Raw genomic sequence first — 13,562 nt, forward strand, 5'->3', positions numbered from 1 at the left:
GTGTTTATAAAGCAGCTGTATATGTCGCCGTACGGAACCCTTGGCCAGCATTTCACAGACTCGCTCCGTCCCTTCAGGCTTTTGCTGGACGGATGTGGCAATCTGATACAAGAGGGCAGGGATAGGATGGAATGGCCTGCCAGCTCTCCTCACCTCAGAGAAGTGATGATGTTTTAAATACTTGAAGGTTTGCCCCATTTCTCTCTGGAATACCTTAACTAGTACTTTAAACGCCCAGGACTAGGGGAAGACATAACCCTCCAAAATGGGATACAGCCTTTCTCTGCTTAATAGGAAACATCTTGATTTTTCTTCTTCTTTTTTGTCTGGGTGTCTGTGTCCTCTTGCACCAGATCTTCATGGTGCAAGAGGACAGTTGTTTCTTTTCTTTGTGCCATTTCTGTTCCTCAAAAAACGAAACCAGCCTCTCAACACGATGCAACACATGATGCTTTGCTTGTAACGCTATCAGGTATTTGCTGCTCTCTGCTGGACTGCAGTGAAGATTTCACTCCTTGGAGGAATTTGATATATATATATATATAAAAAAACAAAAATGTCACAGACGAACTAGGAGACACTTTAAAATTAAAAATAAGATTTTATTGATTTATGTACAAGTAATTTAAATCCGTGTGTTTGATTTAAAATACGTATGCATCCCAGAAATATTGTGCTGGAAAGTTCAGCCACTAAACTCTACGTACAAATCCCCACTTACAGTCCTAAACTTCTATAATATACCGTCAAATTAAATATTAAATTAGAATAGAAATTTTTAAGGCACTTGTGAGATTAAGAAAACTTGTAGCCAGTATTAAACATATTTTGCATTAAGCAACCATTTTTCCATGAAACAAATGGGCTTTTATTGGTCTGACATAATATACTAATCTTAAATGCTGTGTTTTTTATTAGCTGGAGGTGGAAAAAATTATAATTAACAGAAAAAGGCTATAAAACATCATCAGTCTATTTAATGTTTACCTTAGTGAACTGAGTTACTGAAATAAATTAGCTTTTCAATAACATTCTAATTTATTGAATGAGTATAGTCACCTCATTCTCACCCGTTTCAGAAAGTAAATACAACCTATCGTGAGCATAAATATTAGCAATCACTGATCTGAACTGTTTTCTTGTGACGTGCCATTTGGGCTTGGTTTGCAGCTACAGGACCTGGATTCTCGCATTCAACCCCGAATGTCTCTGCATATCAGAACCATCTAAAGTCAAATGTGAGGCTATCTGTTGGGTGAATAAAGCTGGGTCCAGAAAAAAAAAGTTATCTTTTTTGTTTGGTCTGTTTTATGACCTTATCAAAAGAAAAATAAACCTCACAGCTGCACGTTCTTTACTGTCACATCACCAAACCTTACATCTTCAATGGTGTGCGGAGGGACTCCATCAGAAGCTGACCAAACTTAACCACATCACATTTAGACATGACGGTCACGGCGTGGCTCTTCTTCAGGGAGTTCGTGCGATCCAGCACCAACATGCCGCGGCTCATGGAGCCCTGCAGCTCCACGCGCACGGGGCACTCGATGCTTTCCAGCACCGTGCTGCCATCGACGCAGGCCGCCATCGCGTAGGCATCGTAAGACACAAAGCCGGGCCCAAAGTACACGTCTCTCTTATTCTTCATGGTCTCTTTGGAGTAGGCCCAGCACTTCGACGTCACCGCCTTCATGAAGCGGGCTGCCGGGGCGTCCTGGTTGATCAGCTCTTCAAAGAACTCCTGCAGATGTGTAAGTCAGTGGGATGGAGGCTACACAATCATCCAGGGTGGTAATGCTTTAGCTTTTCATGTGGAGTACATCACTAAATTACTCATGTCCCCTCAACTTTTTGCCATTTTTATCATGTTACAACCATAAAATTAAATGCTTTTTATCGGGATTTTATACATCGGTTTATTGACTATGTAAACTTTTGCACAAACACAGTTTAAGCGGCCTACCCAAGTCAGAGCGTTTCGGCTTGAGTACTCCCACGTAGCCAGGTGGGTAGGGCAGAGGAATTCTTCAAGGACAATGTAGGCAGACTCTGGGTCTGTCGCAAAGTTAAACTCTGCACAAACGGTCACGTTTCCTTTTCCTGCAATAAAAAAAAAAAAAAAAAACAGCTGTTCAAGGCTACTGGCCTCGGCACACATAGGAGCGCTTAAAATCCTCCTTAACTACCCTCCATGTTGCCGCCCATGATGAAGAGGTCTCTGAGCTTCTGGGGAAAACGTGGATCCAGCCGGACAGCCAGCGCCAGGTTAGTGAGCGGGCCGAGGGCCACCAAGGAGACCTGTGGAAGGAACAGTGTGGGAACAAAGAGTCATCCCAGATAGAAACGGCGGGGCTTCTTACCTGCTTCTCATATTCAGATGCCAGTCTGATCATCGCGTTGACGGCATGCTCTGGCTGAATTTTCTCCTTCCACCGAGGGTCCTTCACCTCAATCACATCGCCAAGTCCGTCGCCTCCAAAGTGGTCACTGAATGGATTACCGACTCCGACGAGAGGACCGGCACACCCTTGAAACACCGGAATCTGCAGGAAGCGGTGGGAATCATAGCAGCTTTCAGGTAAGGTAAAGCTCTCATTAGGGACCGTGCAACTTCAAAACACGCTGAAGTCCTGTTCGCTCCAGCAGACGCACCCCCTGGCGCTCACAGACGGAGAGAACCCGCAGGACGTTCTGACACACGTTTTCCACCGCCGTGTTCCCGAACACGCAGGTGACGGCCAGGACCTCCAGACCGGGCGCCGCCAAGGCCATCATTATGGCCTGAGCGTCATCTATGCCGCAGTCTGTGTCGATGATCACCAGCTTCTTGGTCATGGTTCACCTCTTTATAACAAAATGCAGTTCAAAGCCTTCAGCTGATCCAAAATGCTGCAGCAAGAGTTCTGATGAAAATCAACAAGAGGGATCATATTTCTCCAATTTTAGCTTCCCTTCATTGGCTTCCTGTTAAATCAAGAATAGAATTTAAAATTCTTCTTCTAACGTATAAAGCCCTTAATAATCAAACTCCATCATATATCAGAGCTCTGATTACCCCGTATGTTCCTAACAGAGCACTTCGCTCTGAGACTGCAGGTCTGCTGGTGGTTCCTAGTCTCTAAAAGTAGAATGGGAGGCAGATCCTTTAGCTATCAGGCTCCTCTCCTGTGGAACCAACTCCCAGTTTTGGTCCGTGAGGCAGACACCCTGTCTACTTTTAAGACTAGGCTTAAAACTTTTCTTTTTGACAAAAATTATAACTAGAGTGGCTCATGTTACTCTCAGCTACCTTTATAGTTTTTCTGCTATAGGCTTAGGTTACTGGAGTATATCAGGATCTAATTTTCTCACTCTATTGAGTTCTACTGTTCTTCAATTATGCATTATGTGTTGTCATTTCTGCTTTAACTTTCTGTTCTCTCTCTTTTTCTTCATAGTAGGTACACCTGGTCTGGCGTTCTGTTAACTGTGACATCATCCAGAGAAGACGGCTCACCTGCTATTACCATCTAATGTAGAACAGATTACTAGATCAATGTGTGCTTCTGTGCTTTTTTGTTTCTCTTGTTGTGTCTCTGTTCTGTCTTCTGTAACCCCAGTCAGTCGAGGCAGATGACCGTTCATACTGAGCCCGGTTCTGCCGGAGGTTTTTCCTTCCCGTTAATGGGTGGTTTTTCTTCCCACTGTCGCTTCATGCTTGCTCAGTATGAGGGATTGCAGCAAAGCCATGTACAATGCAGATGACTCTTCCTGTGGCTCTACGGTTCCCCAGGAGTGAATGCTGCTTGTCGGGACTTTGATGCAATCAACTGGTTTCCTTATATAGGACATTTTTGACCAATCTGTATAATCTGACCCAATCTGTATAATATGATTGAACTTGACTTTGTAAAGTGCCTTGAGATGACATGTTTCATGATTTGGCGCTATATAAATAAAATTGAATTGAATTGAATTGAATTGAACCCTGTACACAGCAAGCATACCAAGAGTGACATCAGGGTTATTTTTCACGTTTTTTTAGCAATGGTGTGAAAATGAAGCAGACCATCCGGGGATAAAAAGCGGTCTGGGAAAACTCAGTTTGTTCTTTTCAAGTAATTATTTTCAAAGAAATCTAAAGAGCAGAGCCAGACTTAACAATTAGGTAAAGCTCGATATTTTTATATCAAACAGGTTCAAATGCTTTTGCTAAACGTGCACTATCATAGGATGGACTGTAGCAAGCTGATTTACCATATAAAATTTTACGGGGCAGTTTGAGATTTTCAAAGACAAGCTCTTTTGAAATGTTATAAGCGGTTATTATCTCAATAGAAGTGAATAATCTCCCAACCCCTGCTTTAAACCATGATGGAATCATTAGGCCTACTAACACACAAACCAACAATTTATATTTACACAAATAACCACTGACCTTCCTGTGTCAGACACATACTGAGAAGGGAACATATAAAGTGGTTTTAATGTAACTGCCTGTTAATAGAGGATGGCAGAGTAAGGACTTGTAAAATTGTAGTCACTTAAAAATGAAGGTTACAGTTAAGCTTTTTATACTGTTTTACTTTTTTTATTGAACTATTTTTTTGTTACGTTGCCTCCTAAAAGGCAACCCTGGCCTCTTAAGAGGGGTCAACATCAGGCTCCAGGCGATTCTTTAGTTCTAACAAGAAATTTTAGGACAAACTTTTAGTAGCCTAAAGCTTTCTCTGACATTTGTGGCATTTGTGGCTTGGACCTTGAAGAGAAGAGAGTGATCTGTTCTCTGGTAAATATTCAACCACAAGTGGAGACTTTTTGGTTTCCTCCAAGGTAATGTTTTTCCCAAAGTCAAGGCACTTTGTTTTTCTTTAATGGCTCATCTCCAGCTATTTTTCAGCCTTTTTGAAAACAGAATCCCTACAGATGAAAGAAAACACAATACGTATTTAACATATTTAAAAGTTCCATTCTACTTTGCCTTGCAAAAGTGTTCGCATCCCTTCAAATGTTTCACATTGGGATTTTATGTGATTTTTTTGTGTGTAATTGAAAAGTGACAATCAATCAATAAATAATCATACATGGTTTTCCAGTTTTTTGACGAATACAAATCTGGAGTATACGCAGCACGTATTTGTCACTATTTAACACCTTGAAATAAAAACCCAGTTGTTGACTGAGCTTGTTACATTGTAAAAAGTAAATTGAGGAATGTAACAAATAACAACGAGGAAGGACTCAAGTAGTATGGTCGTTTTTATTTATGTATTTTTAATGCTCTATGCTTCCATGTCTAATCAGAACAGAGGCTCCAACAGCCAACAAACTACAAATTACTGTAATTTAATACAGTAAGTTTTCACCTTTTGCTGTTTTAAAGTTGTTCGAAAAAGCTTAATACGTTTTATTCTCCGCTTATATCGCTTAAAACAATACTGACAATTAACATTGGCTAACTTACCTATTCTGTGTGAAGTTTAAACACCCACTGGAGTTCGCTCTTGTTATTGGTTTAGAGATGCAGGAGCATTTCATTGCGAACCGAAGCCGGGGGGGGGGGGATACCAAGATAGTGATGGAAAAGTGTTACTTATTTTATTTTCAGTGCTATAAAACACAGAGTATTTAAATTAAAATGTAATGGGGTTTTAACCAAATGCGTATGGATTATTTTATGCTGTTTATTGTTTTCAGTAGTGTCACATCTTTGCTAGCCCCCCCCCCTCTCCCCGCCTGGTTCCCGGAATGGTACAGTCCGCTGAGTCTCTGGAAGCAGATGCGGGTCAGGAGGGCGAAGTAACGGGATTCCTGTCGGGATAATTGTTTGCTCCGGTCGGCCTGTCGCTCGGTGAACGTCGCTGTGAGGCGGATAGCAGTCAGCTGACCTCTGAGCTCCCCGGAAACAGTTTAAAGAGCTATGGGGGGATAATAATAATAATAGCCCCACAGCAGGGCGTGTTTACGCCAGCTTCCTCCAGCGCAGCAGCAGGGATGTAGCTGCGCCTCTTCAGCTTCACAGGTGACATGGTGTTTGGTTAAGGTTACGGCTGAGGGGCGGACGGGCTGGTTCTCTGCTTACCTAATAAATTACTCGTCTTCGATCGAAGGTAACCCGATATTTTGTTATATGTCGTTGGTGTGCGTTAAAAACGTGAGTCGTGGCGCTGTATAAAGATGGTTTTCATGTGCTGAAACTAGTGTCTGTCACTGCACCTCCATCTTTGCTCCATCTCTGTGCTTTTTTTTATTTTTATTATTATTATTATTATTATTATTATCATCCACAGAAGAGACTCCTTCGGTCTCAGCCGTCGCCCACGCAGCGCCCAGATGCCTAACACGTCGGAGGGCCAGGGGGCGAATCTCCAAGGGCCCGCGGAGCAGCAGAGACCCGCGGAGGGGGAGCAGGAGGACCGCGGGCTGATCAGCTCCCTGGCCCGGGACGCTGCCAGGCTGAGGCGGGCCTCGAGCGCAGAGCTCCACCTGCAGTGGACGTGCCCGGTCACCCACTCCCGGGAGAAGTTCTACACCGTCTGCTCCGACTACGCCCTCCTCAACCAGGCGGCCTCCGTCTACTGCTGCCCTCCGAAGGTGGCCAGGAACAAGCAGGAGGACGGGCCGCCGCCCGGGAGGCCCAACCCCTCCGCCGACTTGAGCGGCGGTCCGACCGGAGCGGGTCCCGTGGGGTCGGACGGAGACTGTGACGTGGAGGAGGAGGCGTCGTCCGGCCACGGCAAGCCTCTTCTGGCGTGGGAGATCGACACGGCGGACTTTAACGCCGTCTTCACGAGGAAGATGAGACCCAGTGAGCTGGCGCGCCTCCCGGCTGCATTGAACGGTTTCTGTGTCAGCGTTTAAGCTTGTCGGACGGTATTGTTAATCCCATCATGCTCAGCGCCCAGCCACTCTCTGTGTTTCAGGCAACGGGAAGAAATGCAGCGCCAAGAAGATGAGGGCTTCAGACAGACCCAGCAGGAATCTGCAGGATGTGCCGGTCCACGCGTCTCTGGAGGAGATCAAACAGAGAAAAGTGCTGGACCTCAGAAGATGGTAATTTAGCCCTAGGCTGGCGTGGCAAGAAACCCTGTTTCTAGTGCTTTGCAGAAATCTTTATATTCCCTGACCCTACATGAATGTATTTTTGTAGGATCGTAAGACAAATGTGCCAAATATTTAATTATGCAGATACCCCTGTAGAACTACCTTCCACAATGCCAGCTTTAAGTCTTCTGTGACACACCTTCACCTGCCTTTCACATCTACAGACTTGAAGTGTTTCGCCTGTTCTCCTGAGCATTATGCTGCCGCCACCTTTAGTCGTTATGGGATGCTGTGGTCGCGGTTAGCTTGGCACCACACTTGGTGTTGCAAATAGGCCAGAAAGTAAGATTTTGGTCTCTTCTGACCAGAGAAGCTTCTTCCACGTGTGAGCTGCGTCTCCTAAATGGCTTTTGGCAAACAGAAAACGGAACTCCTCGTGGTTTTCCTCCTGCTACTTTACTGTAAAGGCCACAGTTTTGGAGCGCCCAACTAATAGTTCTAGGTGACGTCTGGAGGCAAATAACTCAATTCAGTTTTATTTATATAGCACCAATTCAGGAAACATGTCATCTCAAGGCACTTTCCAAAATCAAATTCAGTCAGATTATACAGATTGGATCAGATTATATAGATTGGTCCAAAAGAGTCCTATCTAAGGAAACCCAGTAGATTGCATCAAGTCCTGACAAGCAGCATTCACTCCTGGAGAAGCGTAGAGCTGCAGGGAGAGTCGTCTGCATTGTCCATGGCTTTGCAGCAATCCCTCATACTGAGCAAGCATGAAGCGACAGTGGAGAGGAAACCTCAAGCAGAACCAGGCTCAGTGTGAACGGTTATCTGCCTCGACCGACTGGGGGTTACAGAAGACAGCATGCACTGTGTTTTATTTGGAGGTTAAAAATGCACAGCAAATTTTCCAGATACTTTTATTTGTTAATCAGTTTGAATCAGAGTCTCATATTCCGTCCCCTTTACAATTATAGGCTACTTTGTGTCCGTCTATCACAGGAAATTCAACTGTATTATCTTGAGATTTGGAGTTCTAAGTTTGGGGTTGTGGATTAATTGGATTTCGGCATTATAAATAAATATTAAGGCTGAAACGGGTCAGAGGGGTGAACTGTAGGTCAGAATGTAAACGGTGTCAGAACTCCTCGCTGTGACGTTGAACCTGTGGATCTGAGGATTTACCTTTCTGTCCCTGCAGGTACTGCATCAGTCGGCCGCAGTACAAGACGTCTTGTGGCATCTCCTCTCTGGTGTCCTGTTGGAACTTCCTGTACAGCACTCTGGGTGCAGGGAGGTGAGCAGCTCGTACTGCAAGACATCACGTCTCCTGAACGCTCTGCCGGTGTCCTTGGTTGCATCAGCCAGGTTTAACTTTCTCGGGACACATTTTGTTTTTCGCTCCATCTCAGTCAACGTCTCCCTACAGAAAGGCGTGGGCCAACAGCTGATTAGGGGAATTGGATCTGGATGGGCTCCAGTGCTGTTTTGCAGATGTGGCTCATTGAAGCAAAGCACAGTTTCACTTAAAAAAAAAGGGGGACTTTTTATGACGTATACTCATAAATCCCATAGATGTGAACAAATACAGCTGTGAAGAGAAATAAATGTTGTTTATCTTAGAAGATATACTGAAACTGTTTGGACAGCTTTGTTGCTACCCCTACAGAGATGGTTAAACCTTGCATTACAGTAGGGGTGGATTGATTGGTTTTAATGATTGATGGGATAATAAGATATAAGAAAATAAAATTCAAGTAAAAGGAGCAACAAGAAAATAAGACATAGACAGGAGGAACATCAAAAGAAATGAACAACTCGGTCAAAAGCCAAGGAGAAGAGAGGTGGCTCTTAGGAGCAGATTTAAAAAATGTCAAATGTGTGGACACAATCTCTACATAAAACGCAAAGTTTAGTGGCGCTCGAGTAAGCGACCCCTCACAGACCGCCTGGATGTAAAAAAAAAAATAATAATAATAATCTGAGGAAGGACTCGGCGGTTGATATTAAGTTAATGATCGTCTCTTCAGACAGGTTTTCAAATTGACCTCATGTTGGTTTTTGCCTGGCTAGTCTTCCACCCATCTCTCAGGAGGAGGCGCTGCACATCCTGGGCTTTCAGCCGCCCTTTGAAGACATCAAGTTCGGCCCCTTCACAGGCAACGCGACGCTAATGCGGTACACCATGTTTTCTTCTCCTGTTTTCACAAAAAAAACTAAAGAAACCCCCTTATTACACCCCTACAACCTGTTCTCTATCCCCCATAGGTGGTTCAGGCAACTCAACGACAATTTCCGAGTGCGGGGTTGTTCCTACATTTTGTACAAACCTCATGGCAAACACAAGACTGCAGGAGAAACTGGTGAGTGTGTCCCCCGCCAGCTGAGATCGTCTCGGTGGCGCCTTCAAAAGTAACGTTTAGAGTCACAGCTGCTCTCTGCTCCTCAGCTGAAGGCGCTCTGATGAAGCTGACGCAGGGCTTGAAGGATGAGTCCATGGCCTACATTTACCACTGTCAGAACCATTACTTCTGCCCAGTGGGCTTTGAGGCTACGCCACTGAAAGCAGCCAAAGCCTACAGGTTGGTCATGTGACTTATCTTCTGCTGATGAGTAGAAGAATGCCAGATGGCCAGTTGCAGCTTCCGAGTCCAAAATCAACCCACAGACGATCAGTTACCAGAGATACAAGGAAACAGGAAAGGAAATTAATTGATGCTTCTCTCCTGTGTGAAGGGGTCCTCCACCCACAAATGAGATGGAGCACTGGATCTTAATCGGTGAGCCCAGTAGAAAACATCCAGCAATTCACTGTAAAAAGTAGGTCCCGGTCCAGATTTTCTTTTGGGTAAATGTAATTGTGCGGTCATTGCTGAGCTGCTCACAGAAACGTCTCTCTATGCAGGTGGTTGGACATCGTGACTGACCTCAACACGCAGAACCCAGAGTACCTGGACATCCGCCACACCGAGAGGGGGCTTCAGCGCCGCAAAACCAAAAAGGTTCCCCTTCTCACGCTTGGTAGACTAACGCCAGGGTTCCCACACAGACCCGACAGGCTGGGATAGCGTGAAAGATTTCCTAACATTCACATCTAGACTTCTTTGGAAAATATTGACTTATTTAAGAGACGGCTAAATCTCAAAGGAAAATATGTAAAATGCATAGTTTCAAAGGAAAATGCAAACAAAGGAAAAGGAAAATGCTGTAAAAGGAGTTTAAATTTTCTTATTGCTATTACAGTAAATCAGCTCTTCTGACTATTTTTTGGCTGTTTCCACTGATAGATTAATAATATATCTTTGAATGTAGAAGGTCTCCTTGCCATCACCCTAATCACAGATTCTTTGTTGACTGGGCCACTCTAAAATATTAGTATCGGCTCCAGTGAGAAGAAACGTGTTGACAAATTTAAACGATTACCTGCAGAATCATTTTGGGCTTAACGGTACTGACTTACGGTGCTCTTTTTTAGTGCGTGCCATATTTAAAGCCTCAACACTAGAAATGTTTCTTTTAAATTGAAAGAAAACCTTTGGATTTATGCCCTTTTTTTAAAAAAAAAGGGGCTTTGACCTGCAGTGATCCATACGGTGCTTTACTAAACGACGTCTCTGACAGGTGGGCGGCAACCTGCACTGCATCATGGCCTTCCAGAGGGTCAACTGGCAGAAGCTCGGCCCCTGGGCTCTGAACTTGGAGAACCTCCGGCACGAGTTTCACCACGCCAGCACAGACCGGGCCCACGGCAGCGCGGCCGAGGAGTCCGAGGAGAGAACGGCGTCCAAGCGCCTGGCCCAGCTGGGACGCTCGCAGAGCATGGGCAGCCAGAAGGACACCTGCAGCTGGAAACGGCTGTCCAACACCACAGAGTACAGACAGAGGAGCTCACCGAGTGACCTGGAGGAGGACATCACAGACTGATAAACAGAGCAGAGGCTTTTAAAGGACAGGCCTTTTTTTTTTTTTGTAATTTTAAATAAAAAATTTAATATTGTATAAAGGTCTCTGCTAGTGTCAGGCATCCTTGTGACTTCATCTCATCTTTAACCTTTTTCCACCATGGTGTGTGTTTGAACAGTTACTTTTATAGTTACTTTATTATTTTTACAGTGTAGTTGCAGCTTCAACTGATACATTTGCTCCTTCATTTAGCACTGACTAAGGACTTACTTGTTTCCCGCAGGAAATTAAACCAGGAGATCTCAACAAAGACGTTCCCAGACACTGGAGACAGATTTCAGCTTCGTAGGCTGAAACCAGTCGGAAAATGACAAATCCAATCTTTTTTTTTTTTTTTTTTTTGCCAGTCAGCACTCGCAAGTTGATATAACATCCACACACTCTTCAGTGTTCTCAACCTTTGCTGTGTTCTGAAATCTGATTCGGTGGATCAAAGGTTAACCAGCACCAGAGATCAGTAGTGAACTGCATAGTTTTTGGTATACCTGTTCAAACAAGGAACCTAAAGCTCCTTTAGGGACAACTGGCTGTTTACAATGTGAGTTAGAGGAGGAAGTGGACTGTCTTCTGTGGCAGAGAGTTGACTTTTTCACGCAAAAAGTCAGGTATTCAGTAATACCTGATGGGTGAGTTAGGAGGATGAATGGAACAAGGAGAGTACATTCAGAGGGTTCGTTCCCTCTCCTGTTAAATCATCTGCAGTGGACCCTAGACTGAGTAACTGTGTAGGGAGAGCATATTATATTTTGAATGGATGGATAAAATCGGTTTTTAGAAATTAACATGGAGTTGTGTCAACTTTTGCAGATTTAAAAACCTATTTTAAACATCAGAAACATGTTTTTTTTTTGTCACCCCTGAATGTAGGCAAAATGCCATAAACATGCTGCTCTTACATGTTAAAGCCACTCCACTATTTTTCATGTCCTGTGTCTCCTCATCATGGACACACTTGTCTGAACATTATTCCAGATCCTTCTCCTTCACCTCAAGCCTATCAGAGTGGTACCTATGTGCTTCATATTGAGCCAGCCTAGAAAACAACATTACCCAGCATCCCCCGTGGCTCTGACATGACACACCTTGTACAGCTACAGAAAGGGGAAATGTCTCCCTCCTGGTTCCCAGTGGTTTGTTAGGTGGAGATGATGTGTTGTGAAAGCAGCCGATGTTCTCCTGTGATTTGTGACTCCTCCGGTGACATATGTGTATTTTTCTTTCTTTTTTTTTTTAGAAAGCTGTAAATGGCTATCACATCTCAAGCTGTTAAAAATGTGATCCTCATGCTTCATTTCTGTGAACACAATGCTCCAACACTCACTTTGGTTTGCAACTATTCTGATCCCATCTGTGTCTCAGCTAACAGATGGGATTAGGCAAGCCGGTTCGAGTGAGTTTTGTTATTTATTTTACAATAAAATATGTTTTTTTTATATAATACTGTGGAACTGTCCATTTCTTTCAATGACGACCGCACCTTGCAAAATTATTCATGCAATATTACACCAGCAAACCTTTGTGTATTATATTGGGATTTTTGAGATGGACCAAATGTAAGAGATAATGTGACCCCAGAGACTGGACTGAACTATCGGTTACCATGGAGATCACAGATAAACAGACTCTGGAGGCCAGAAGCTGACATACTTAGACTGGACAGAATGACTGATTGGATAAACGTGTCGGCGGGGACACATATGCATTATAAATCCTCTCCACCAATGTGATGAAAGAAAGACTGTTATAATGCTGTACACACCTCTGAATGGGTATATTAAATATGGTTATTATAATTATGGTTTCATGAGTCTTTTTACTCCTACAGTAGTCCACAGTAGAAACACCATATTATTCATTAAAAAATCTGGGGTGACCGCAGCATGGTCAACAGACGGTAACAAACACAAAGTGGTAAATAATTAGAAAGTGGAAGGTAAATATTACTCGCTTGGAAACATTTGTTTTTGAAAATAAAAATCTGTAAAGTGTGATGTGCATTTATATTCAGCCCTCATGAGACAAAGCTGCATGTCTTCAGGAAGATGTCTCAACCAGCTTTGTACCTACAGAGACTTCGGCTGTAGAAAACTCAATCTCTTCCATCAAAAATGCACACAACAGCAGCAAAAGGCCAGAGAAAAATACTGATCTACATTATACTTTTCAATTAACCAAGAGCCATGTGTGTGGTAAGGAATGAGACGGTCATCTCTAAAATGATATATTTGTTGATGAACTCCCAAGTCTTTGAGTTTGGAAGGCCTCTTTTTCCATCACCCTATCAGATGAAGGTCAGGACTCTGATTGGTCCGCTCCAAAATGTTACGATCACTTCCTGTCAGACGTAACATGTCGGTACAATTAAAAGGTCGGCCCTAAATCCGGCCGGTGTGTCGTTCATTTTGGGCTTAACTAGTCTACAACCCTATCACTGATTACTGTCAGCACACATACTGCCTTGCAGAAGTATACGCCCTCCTTGATATTTTTTCCCATTACAGCCACAAACTGGAATGTGTTTTGTTGGGATTCTGTGTGAGGAAACCAACACAGGTGGAATAAAAATTATT

The 13,562-nt window shown here is 43.7% G+C and overlaps 2 protein-coding genes across 3 annotated transcripts; one reads left to right on the forward strand and one right to left on the reverse strand.

Moving 5' to 3' along the window:
* Positions 1-581: 581 nt before the first annotated feature.
* si:ch211-201h21.5 (nuc_hydro_CeIAG domain-containing protein) lies at positions 582-3,999 on the reverse strand. The gene is made up of 6 exons (XM_036141542.1): positions 3,967-3,999; positions 2,653-2,853; positions 2,361-2,543; positions 2,187-2,298; positions 1,964-2,100; positions 582-1,741 (listed from the first exon to the last, which is right to left on the reverse strand). The coding sequence occupies exons 2-6, from the start codon at positions 2,833-2,835 to the stop codon at positions 1,376-1,378; spliced, it is 981 nt and encodes a 326-aa protein (XP_035997435.1). The 5' UTR covers positions 2,836-2,853; positions 3,967-3,999; the 3' UTR covers positions 582-1,375.
* A 1,734-nt stretch (positions 4,000-5,733) lies between these two features.
* On the forward strand, positions 5,734-11,334 carry LOC105925340 (basic immunoglobulin-like variable motif-containing protein). Of its 2 annotated transcripts, none has more exons than XM_021315752.2 (10): positions 5,734-6,001; positions 6,270-6,787; positions 6,903-7,032; positions 8,231-8,326; positions 9,103-9,207; positions 9,298-9,392; positions 9,479-9,611; positions 9,766-9,849; positions 9,935-10,031; positions 10,651-11,334. In XM_021315752.2, the coding sequence occupies exons 2-10, from the start codon at positions 6,313-6,315 to the stop codon at positions 10,951-10,953; spliced, it is 1,518 nt and encodes a 505-aa protein (XP_021171427.2). In that variant the 5' UTR covers positions 5,734-6,001; positions 6,270-6,312; the 3' UTR covers positions 10,954-11,334. The 2 variants fall into 2 exon arrangements, with proteins under 2 accessions (XP_021171427.2, XP_012716579.2); XM_012861125.3 differs by having other exon boundaries at positions 5,735-6,089.
* The last annotated feature ends 2,228 nt before the right edge of the window (positions 11,335-13,562 follow it).

The sequence above is a fragment of the Fundulus heteroclitus genome, chromosome 9 (genome assembly GCF_011125445.2).
Source record: "Fundulus heteroclitus isolate FHET01 chromosome 9, MU-UCD_Fhet_4.1, whole genome shotgun sequence".
Taxonomy (NCBI): domain Eukaryota; kingdom Metazoa; phylum Chordata; class Actinopteri; order Cyprinodontiformes; family Fundulidae; genus Fundulus; species Fundulus heteroclitus.

What these genes read in the sequence shown, in the direction of transcription:
- si:ch211-201h21.5 (XM_036141542.1), bottom strand. Translation starts at nt 2,835, where the DNA reads ATGACCAAGAAGCTGGTGATCATCGACACAGACTGCGGCATAGATGAC. An exon ending in CATCTGAATATGAGAAGCAG is followed by an intron (nt 2,299 to 2,360) that starts GTAAGAAGCCCC and finishes TTCCTTCCACAG; the next exon opens with GTCTCCTTGGTGGCCCTCGG. An exon ending in GCCGAAACGCTCTGACTTGG is followed by an intron (nt 1,742 to 1,963) that starts GTAGGCCGCTTA and finishes ACACATCTGCAG; the next exon opens with GAGTTCTTTGAAGAGCTGAT.
- LOC105925340 (XM_021315752.2), top strand. Translation starts at nt 6,313, where the DNA reads ATGCCTAACACGTCGGAGGGCCAGGGGGCGAATCTCCAAGGGCCCGCG. An exon ending in AAAGCAGCCAAAGCCTACAG is followed by an intron (nt 9,612 to 9,765) that starts GTTGGTCATGTG and finishes TCCTGTGTGAAG; the next exon opens with GGGTCCTCCACCCACAAATG. An exon ending in AGCGCCGCAAAACCAAAAAG is followed by an intron (nt 10,032 to 10,650) that starts GTTCCCCTTCTC and finishes CGTCTCTGACAG; the next exon opens with GTGGGCGGCAACCTGCACTG.